Source organism: Aulonocara sp. 'chitande type north' Nkhata Bay, linkage group LG5, assembly GCF_057382095.1.
Source record: "Aulonocara sp. 'chitande type north' Nkhata Bay isolate Kocher_YH1m ecotype deep benthic linkage group LG5, A_spYH_male_GT1.1, whole genome shotgun sequence".
NCBI classification, from domain to species: Eukaryota; Metazoa; Chordata; class Actinopteri; order Cichliformes; family Cichlidae; genus Aulonocara; species Aulonocara sp. 'chitande type north' Nkhata Bay.
The window spans coordinates 46893531-46903472 of NC_141348.1; the positions used below are offsets into that span (position 1 = coordinate 46893531).

The 9942-nt window shown below is 43.0% G+C and overlaps 1 protein-coding gene across 2 annotated transcripts; it reads left to right on the plus strand.

The window, feature by feature from the left end:
- Positions 1-809: 809 nt before the first annotated feature.
- LOC147331517 (transcription factor Sp7-like) lies at positions 810-4864 on the plus strand. 2 transcript variants are annotated; one of them, XM_086293914.1, is made up of 2 exons: positions 810-924; positions 2144-4864. In XM_086293914.1, the coding sequence occupies exons 1-2, from the start codon at positions 904-906 to the stop codon at positions 3491-3493; spliced, it is 1371 nt and encodes a 456-aa protein (XP_086150040.1). In that variant the 5' UTR covers positions 810-903; the 3' UTR covers positions 3494-4864. The 2 variants fall into 2 exon arrangements, with proteins under 2 accessions (XP_086150040.1, XP_086150039.1); XM_086293913.1 differs by having other exon boundaries at positions 847-939.
- The last annotated feature ends 5078 nt before the right edge of the window (positions 4865-9942 follow it).

Genomic DNA, 9942 nt, shown 5'->3' on the forward strand with positions numbered 1-9942 from the left:
ATCTTTTATTTCTTCCCCTGTTTCCCACTTTAAGGAAACAGTCTTCTTCTTTTTGGTCTTTTTTTTTTAAACTAAGCGTTTTAATTCATTTTATTTGATGTGATAATCTTTTCTTTATTTTATTTAATGACTAGATCCTTTTCTTCTTCGCATGCCTCTGTAGTTTAACCTCTTTAACCATCACAGTTAATGTCTGAAAAGGCAGTTAAATGCGTTTAAGAATATTGGAAACAGAGAGAGGGTTGAAACCAGAATAATAAAATCTCTGATAGAAACCACAGACTCGGTCAACTCGTTTTTTTTTTCTTCTTTTTAAATTTATGTGGCAGAGGCTACACGTTCTTTTGTTATTTTGCTCTCTCGGAGAAGAAGCAGAAGAGAAAGCTTAAGTCGTTTCGCACTTTTTATTTGCAGTTTTGCAGTTTAGTGTCTAACACAGCCAGCTTATAACTGAGGGCGTGCGTGAGCGTCTCTATAGACGAGTCCATCCAGATAATTCTCTGAGGGGATGTCAAATGTAGTCGTTTCCTTCAGACTCCACTGGACTAATCCCAGTGGAAAAAATAATGCCAGTGAAATTGAAATAATGTCCACACTGTGATTGATGACTAACCCATTCATGCATTTATATTGGAAAAAAAAAAAAAGATTCGACACTCTCGTTTGGGGAGGTGGGATGTCCTGATTTTAGCCACCAATCTCCGTCCATTTTCCCTCGGCTCTGGGTTTTTATTGCTTCTTAGCGAGTCTTCAAAGAGCCCATAGCCTATAATTAGGGGGCGGGACCCGAGTGCCTCAAAACACTTCCCCGCGTTAGAGCCCAACTTCTTCCAAACTGTCCCGGGACTCTGAGCTGCGCTGCTCCCACTCCCCTCAGCTTCCTAAGGATTTTGTTTCTCAGGGATGGCCGCATCTATTCTGGAGGTAGGGAATGTAATTGTAAGTAGCTTTTCATTTTTCTCCTTCTTCTTAATACAAACTTTTGATGGTGGAATATTTATAAGAAAGTCGTGCAGTTACTAAGGAAGAAACTTCCAGTAGTTTCAGGTCGTCTCATAGGTTATTATACATAGTGAGAGAGAAAAAAATAAGAGTGATAAAAGAGATTTAAATATACTAAAGGCTAAGCTGCTGAAAGTGCCTTGAAATATTTCTATTCACACCGAGCCTATATTTGCACAAATTTGGCGTTTCCTTAAGATGTGATTGCTCATTATCTGGGAACTGTCAGAGGTGCAAGACATGAAGATAACAGGTCCTGTAAGGGCAGCAGGCTAGTTCATCTTAAAGGATGTCACGACTTTTTATTACTTACAAAACAGAGGAAAATCTGCATGAAGAAGGGAGTTCAACCAGAGTGTGTTGTGAGAGAAAGTGAATGAACTGAGAGTGAGTCAGATTTATATCTAAAAGTTAGCAGAATATTTGATTTTTAACCACGAATATTAAAAGTTACATGCTGTAGTTACAGATGTGTCACAGCTGGTTTGATAGTTGACACCTCAGCGCACAGTTTAAACAGAAATACAGGAATATAAGCTGATGTTTTATTAGTTATATCCATGTGTAAACTGTGCATCCAGCAGAAAGTCTCTGAAATGTTCTGCTGTAGCGTTAGGTACTTGCCACGTGGGAACCTAACATAAATCAAATTAAATTCTTGTGACATGTTTGAGTCAAATATATAATCTGATGTAATCAGTTCAGTTCAAAAATGGCACATTTTTTGCTTTGTAGATAATAAGATCACGACCGAGAACAATAGCTCGTTGCCATGATGGCAGTTAGATGACCTGGTACATATTTAAATCGTCTGTATGAGGAGAACTGTAAATTCAGGTGGATTTTTGTATTTTTCAAGCAAACATAAATGTTAAATTAATTTAAGCTGGTCGAAAGCAGTTTGGACAAAACTAAAAGTGAGGGAGTTCCTCCTTTGCTGAGCACAGCTGAAACTTTACAAACACAAACATCCACTGCTTAAAATTGCCGTGACCACTTAGAAAACAGAGAGAGGAGGAAAAGCCAGCGGTGGTTGTCACACATACGTTTTTTATTAGAGTTGACACTGACAGAAGCGGCAGCAGCAAGCAGCCATTTCCTGCAGAAAGTCTAATTTTCTCCCGTGTCTCCTCCTCCCCAGGAAGACGCACGCTATGGCTCCAGTCCTCTGGCTATGTTAACAGCTACCTGCAACAAGTTTGGCAGCACCAGCCCTGTCAGGGATTCAGCTACACCCGGTAAGACTGCCAGCACCTCTCCAGTAAAGAAGCCCTACAACATGACCTCTGACCTTCAGACAGCCAAGAACGGGCGGACCACAGACAGCAGTGGCCTGGCAGACTCCTACACTGGCTCCTTCACTTCAGCTGGAGGAGGAGGAGGTGGCGGGCTGCTTACACCCACTGGAAGTCCCCCTCCTTCAGCCGGAGGCTACACTACAGAATATAACCCTTTCTCTCACTCCTTCCAGACTTCGGTCTCACAGGACCCGTCTCTTTTAGTGTCCAAGGCCCATGCTACAGCCGATTGTCTCACCAGTGTGTATACTTCGCTGGATATGACACACCCCTATGGCTCGTGGTATAAGGCTGGTATCCACCCTGGCATAACTGCTGCTCCAGCTAATGCTACATCTTCCTGGTGGGATGTCCATCCCAACTCCAACTGGCTGTCAGCAACCCAGCCCCAAGCAGATGGAGGTCTGCAGGCCTCCCTGCAGCCTGTGGCACCACAGGCATCCCTTAGCCCACAGCTGCCCAGTTACAGCACCGATTTTACACCACTTAACCCAGCTCCTTACCCCTCCGTGGGACTGGGCTCCTCCTCACATCTCCTCCAACCTTCCCAGCACATGCTGCCCCAGGACATGTACAAGCCCAAACCTGTGCCAAGTGCAGGGCTAATTGAGAATCCCATGGGCCTAAAGCCTGCTAGGGGATCAGGGGGCTACAGCGGAGGGGCTACACCCACCCGGTCTTCATGCGACTGCCCCAACTGCCAGGAGCTGGAGAGGCTGGGAGCCTCTGCTGCATCCCTGAGGAAGAAACCAGTGCACAGCTGCCACATCCCGGGCTGTGGGAAAGTCTACGGCAAGGCCTCCCACCTGAAAGCCCACCTGCGCTGGCACACCGGCGAACGGCCCTTTGTTTGCAACTGGCTGTTCTGCGGGAAACGTTTCACCCGCTCTGATGAACTGGAGAGGCATGTGCGCACCCACACGCGGGAGAAGAAGTTCACCTGTCTACTGTGCAACAAGCGTTTCACACGCAGCGACCACCTCTCAAAGCATCAGAAGACCCACGCAGATTCTGCAATGCAGGGCAAAGCTGTAGCTGTGGAGGGAGACGCAGATTCTCGGAGCGAAGAGACCACAGAGCTCAACTCCAGCGCTGTACCTACCAATCCTGTCGCTGACCAAATCACCAACGGAGATGAGAAGACTGGCACGCCTAACGGGGTGGAGAACAGCAGTGGATTGTTGGAGATCTGACTTGATGAAGTCTTGAAATTTTAGAGGTGTTTTCTTTTCTTCTTTTTGTTTTTTTTTAAATAGGAAAAAAACTCACCTTACAAACACAAAACTGTATTTTATTTCAAGACATACAAAGGAGACAGTGTTTGAAAAGACTTGATATGATACAGGACTGATAAAGGTAGAAATCACTTCTGGACCACACACACACACAAGCATAAATATGACCAAGCCTGCAAACATATAGCGATCCTCAAATGTATGCAGACACACATGCACAAATATGAGCGACCGAGACATAAATGAACACAATATGCACATGTGAACAGGAATAACTATGAGCAAATGTGCAAACATCCATAATGCATGCATGCAGGGGGATACACAAAAGTACGTCTGCTCGGAAACACATACAAGTAAACATGCTCGTGCACAAATTTTGTAGCCTACACACATTTTCTGCCTTTCAAATGAGACAAACCACTGGGGAAATTTAATCTGCAAAAGCAGAAGGAAAAGAGCTCTGAAGCCGCAAAAGGAAAGTAGTTTTAAAACGAGACTTATGGTCAGGATGATGGAGTCGATGAAGCATTGCATGCCTAGAGAAAAATCTGATTTACAGCTGTACTTTGATACTTATTCATTATTCTTGAAACAATCAATGGACAATCTACACTTACAGCTTTTTGTTGCCAAAGACACTCTGTTGTACAAGGTATTGCATTTCACCTTTGTTTGCTGTTTGCTTCTTACCATGTCTAATTTAATTTCATATTTACTTTAATAATCTAATTTATGTCTTAAATTATACACATGAAAGATTATCTTGCACCTGCAGGAAATACCTGAAGAAAAAAAAGAATGCAAGATGGTTGAAGCCGGCCAAAAAGAAAATGAAATACATTAAATTAAGACTGTTTTTTCTTATTTATTAGCTATAAGGAAGAGTTTGGGGGTTGTTTTAAAAGTTTTATTTATAAACCTTGAAGTTAAATGTGCGTGTAAACTAATTCTTATATAATCTTTTAATTGTGAAGTCTTCCATACCTGGCAAAATAATGATCAATAAGGGCTTTCTTCCTTGTTTGTGCATACTATATATTGACAACAGTATATAGATATGTATATAGGTGTGTTATTTTTTTATGCATTTTCTATGTTTTGTATAACTTTCCACAAGAAATGATGTCTAGAACGCTTTGGTTACAACAACAAAGAACGTAAAGTAAAAGCTTAATTTTTTTTGATTATTAATTTTGTTATTTAGGCAGAACTGAAGTCCTGGTGTTTGCTGACTTGTTGTGAAATGAGTGTAAAAGATACTGTAAATAGCGATGAAGCATGGTACACATGTTGTAAGGTTTATGGTGTGGAATAATGACAATTTTGGTGCTTTTAAGAGTAAAAAAAAATTTGAAAGAGAATTTTTTTGTGTTGTTCCTACACAAAATCCTTCAGAGAGGAAGCTTTAACATGAAGACGGAAATAATGAGAAGCAATTCTTCCATGAGCCTTCACTTTATCATTTTATCACACTTTATCCCCTTCTCTCGCCTCACTTCACATCATTCTTTTCATATCTTACTGTATTTCCACCTCAGCCTGGCTAACCAAATACTTTCATTATCTTTTGCAGCACAAACAAAGCTGTTCACTGAATTGGAGTCTTAACTCCACACAATGACCCCCTTTCAGAGATCCACTGTAGTTACACTCAAGACAATTACTCCACTCTCCAGCTCGAGAGGGGTAATTACTGAGAGCGATGCTCCAGGAGAGTCAGGAGAGAGAAGAAGAGGGGATTAGGACAGGGGAGCTGTGGTTGTATTGTTTATCCAGGGAGGCGGTCAAACAAAGAACCCCAATTAAGGAAGGATGCGGGACGAAAGACACGATGTGGAGATACAGACGCTGAGAAGAGGCCGAGCCGATCCCCCAAGCATCTTTTAAAACGCCTCTCTTTTTCTCTGCCACTTTTCCTGGGTTTGAGGAAGAGTTAAAGTCCCAACAAGTGGCACTTGTTTGTCCTTCTCACCACTTTCTTGTCAGGTTACTCAGGCTTTTCCAGACTAATAAAAATACTTTAGGAGGGCGGATTTCCCGCTGTGTTTTAAAAGAGAGATAGCCTCAGGATAGACCAAATGAGGCCCCAGATATGTGCACCAGTAGCAGTGCCAGACAACAATGATTTAAGGAGCTAATCTTTATCATAATTAAGCATATTTCCAACAAGATATAGCAAGGCAGGCAAGCACACATGACAAATTTAGAGATATGGTCAAGTTTCATGGAAAATCTCAATTCGTAAACAATTACAATACATTAAACTAGAACAGGAAACAAAACACTGGCTTCATAAAAGTAAAGACTTTCATGACAGAAGTGAAGAGGAGACCTGCGCTGTTTGAACCCCCCTGAATCTACTGACTCTACTATTGTAACATTTACACTTCCCAGGCTGCATGGTTCCAATTTAGGGCTTCTAATGAGCTGTAGTTGAGGTCAATTTATATAAAACGTCCCGGGGCCGACTCTGTCATCAAGGGCCGACATGTTTATGGTGGTCTGAAGTGGGCACACGGTCGAGTCCACAACATAAAAGGCAAACATGGGGAATGAGGTATGGGTAGGGTGTGTCAGGCCAGCGAGAGAGGGTGGGGGGGTTAAGAAGACGGTCAGTGGCTTTTAAAACCTCTGCTACTACTGGTATTTTCTGCCTTTTTAAAATACACTGCCTTTGCAGTGGTGGTGGTATACTGTAGCCTTAACTTTATTTTTACTTCTTTTATTTAGAAAGCCAGGAAACATTAAGTGTTTCTTCAAGTAACAGCGTAAAAAGAAAATATACATGCAGTGACACATAGAGGCAAAAAGCAGAAGCTGGGACAATCTGTTCCATATGGTTTGCCCACAAGTGCCCATTTGCTCCATTTACAAAATCAAAAGCAGACTTAATAAGACTAAAAAGGTTATTCCAGAGGATCCTAGACACACCTGCTTAAGCCATCGTGCAACTAATTTCCGATCTAACAAAAACAAAGAAGCAATTTTAGAATATTTCCTCGCCCGGTGTTTTGTTAAGCGTTGACGACTCGATGAGTTACGCAAACTCAAGCTTAATGAATTACTCCGGGGAGGGGATCAGATTCCAGTTCATTAGAATGAAAGCCCTCATCGTGATGTGTTGAACAAAATGCTAATTAACCTCTTTTCCTGCTATTATCCGGTCCTAACTGATTAGTCACATAAAACAATGGGCTGTGTTCTGATATAGCCACAGGCACAAGTACCCCTACCTCTACCTGCCCGCATGTGCGGGCGGGGGTTTGTGAGAGGCAGGACAAAAGCGCAGGTGTCTGCAGGTGTGCCTGGGTCTCTGTGGCGAACAGTGGGCTGAAATGGGAAAGAATGTCAGCATGCCCAGAGGCTCAACAGCCAGGCCGCAAGTAACGACAAGATAAGGCTTTAGTGGCAAAGTGGAAAAGTAAAGTGACCTGAGTGAACCATAGCACGACCCGAAGAGCAAAAGAGGTCAGGCTAAACGAAACAAAGGTAAAGGAGAAAGACATTACAGGTAACAGAGGGCAAGAGGTAAAAAGGTCAAGCATGCTTTGCTGATGATTTGTTTTTATCTTTTTTAGCAATGCTTTACGTGGCTGAAGCGGAAACTGCACTATGAAAAAGTTCAAAGTACAAAAGATGTCTCTCAGTGATTAAGCATCTTTGTGGATTTTGCTTTATTTGCGCAGTAAATTCCACTCAATCCCAATCCTACTGCATTACTTCCTAAATCTCCTCGCTGTGCTACACTCACCGTAACACTGGCGATCGAGGTTTGGCCGACCTTGGTGTTAATGAATCAAGTATAAGCCGTGCGCCTCACACCATCAAACTTGTAATGCTTCTCTTATTTCCAATGCTAATCTTACAATATTAAAGCTTTTTTCCCCTAGTCTGTGAAGTTCCTTTAAAGTTTAAAAAGAAGTGCTCCCTCACTGCCCAACGCACCAAATGCACCACTAAATGAGGCCATTTTGTTTATAGGAACTGTGGGAGGGTTGTGGGTGACTCTGTGCCCCTTTAAAAAGATAATATGCTTCCCATTTAATGGCCTCCGGATGACAAATTGCTTCCAGGGGAAAATTAGGTTAAGAAAATTGCATGTGTGACACGTAAAGACATATCTGCTCAACTTAGGATGTTTGGCATCCATAAGTCAAATATGCGCAGTAATAGGTGCAGTTGATATTCTTTGAAGAAAAAAACACACACACACGTTTGCTCACAGGCTTTGAATGAGGTGCACACGTGGGCTGTTTGTCAATTATCACGTACGCCCAATCCTGACTGTCTTCGCGTGCAAATCACAGCTTTAACAGAATCTATCACGAGAACATATACAGCAAAGCACGGTTTACCCCATTTTTGCCATGATGGAAAGTTTCTTTCTTTCAAGACAAGCAGGCCTATATCTCTTGGAGCTGGTTGGAAAACCACTCAGAAAATTGATGGCCCATTATAACCTAATACCGTTACAAATATCTAGAGCACCATTAAAGTGTTCTTTCCTTTTGAAAATGCTTACTATCTTGACGGTATTCTGACTGACACAGAGCCCAAACCATCCTTGTTTACTTTTTTTAAGTCAAGCCACTAAATACTTCCTTGGAACATTTAAAGTGAAGGGATTTAAGAGAGACAGTGCAGAGAAGGGGTGGCGGAGGTGTAAAAACCCACAGCTCTCAGGAGAAAAGGTAGAGAAAACAGAGTCGGGGAGAACCGCCACTGAAAGAACAGCAGTAAGTGAGAAAAAGAACGGAGTCGAATAGTAAATGAATCTGGATGCGAATCAACAGAATGAGGAAACTGAAGAAGGAAAAAACAGTCAGGGAGGAAGGAGGGAGAAGAGAGAGAGACAGAGAGTCGAAACGCAGAAGGAGAACGGAGCGATTTGGGTTGGAAGTGGGAGCTGGGAGCCAGGGTTGGCAGGGTTTGGTGGAGGAGTGTGGTGGTTCAGAAGTCCTCCAGCGCGAGGCGCCAGTGTGTCCGGCGGGGGCCCTGACCATGAGCTGCCTCACCCCCCCAGAGCCACGGCCACAAACCCCCTCTCCCCCTTCACCACCACCACCACCGCCACCCATCCAACCCAAAACCCACTGGCAGGCAGCGCTTCACTGAAGCTGCTGCTGCTGCTGCATGTTTATTTAATATTCTGAAGAAATTGAAATATCTTTGCGGGTTAACACACATACATACACAATTACATATCACTCACTCACACATACGTACAAGCGCGCATACATTCACACACATTACCACCACAATATATAAATAAATAAAGTCGAGTAATAACGTTCTCTTGATCTGTGGCCAAGAGCGGAGTCGGAGAAAATCTTTTTCAAATGGTGTTTTCAGAAGCGCAGAGGGAGGGGCGTGAATGTCTGACGCTGCGTGTTGCCTGAGCATGTCAGTCTCAGTCTGGTTCCATCAGAGAAAGAGAGAACATTCACAGCAAAAGATACTCCCAGTGTGACAGAAACACAGAAATTTAACCAAATGTGTGACTGTGCTGATATATTCAAATGACAGCTAGTGGATCGTGTAGATTCAGTGAAAAAGAAAAAAGAAATCACAGGTTGGGCAATTTAGCCACAGAGTGTGTGGTCCGTGAATGGGAGCATGTATATGAGGTGTTTGAGAAGTGTTAAATGAACAAATGTGCACGCCAGCTTTTTTTTCTGTGTGCGTGAGTGAATGTATATGCACGCACGCACATCCATAATGAGTGTGCGATCATTACAAAGCAATTCCTTCAGACAGAAATCCCTTAAACAGCCTTGGTTTTGGTCTTCATGCTATCCCCCTTCTGTCTCCTCTCTCCTCAACAGCCACCAACCACTGCTGCTGCCAAAAATAACACAGGAGCGCCACTCGAACCCGCGCCTCACCACAGCGCAGCCTGGCCGCAAGAGAAGGATCAAAACACACACAAAAAAGGAAACACATCATATTGTGGAAGGAGGGAAAAAGAGCAGCTCGAGGCTTCAAGATATCTACTGATGATTTTGGCAAGCAAAGAACCACACATACTAATGCACCAGGCCAAGGCAGGGAAAAGGAAAGTGTGTTTGTGGATGTGCGCATACAATTTGGATGAAGTATACTGTAACTGCTAAGAGATGGCATTCATCGCTGATCTCATTCAGTCAAAGATTTAACCACAAGCTCAATAAAAACGCTTACATTATCACATTATAGGTCAATAAATTGGAGCCTTCAGCTGATAAATAAAGTCTCGGAGAATAAGACAAATTAACGCTGAAAGTATGAGTAATGAGGAGGAGGGGTGCACTCCGGTCACAGATACTCAGGTCAGTGATAAATCACGCTGCTCGGATTGTAGGTTTAGGAGTTCAAATGGGAGGCAGCTCTACTCATTGTCATGGCCAGTTCACTTTGTGTTGCGT

Bases quoted from the DNA above. Each gene is read 5' to 3' on its own strand.
- LOC147331517 (XM_086293913.1), top strand. From the start codon at position 904: ATGGCCGCATCTATTCTGGAGGTAGGGAATGTAATT. The intron at 940-2,143 runs GTAAGTAGCTTT...CCTCCTCCCCAG, and splicing joins TGGAGGTAGGGAATGTAATT to GAAGACGCACGCTATGGCTC.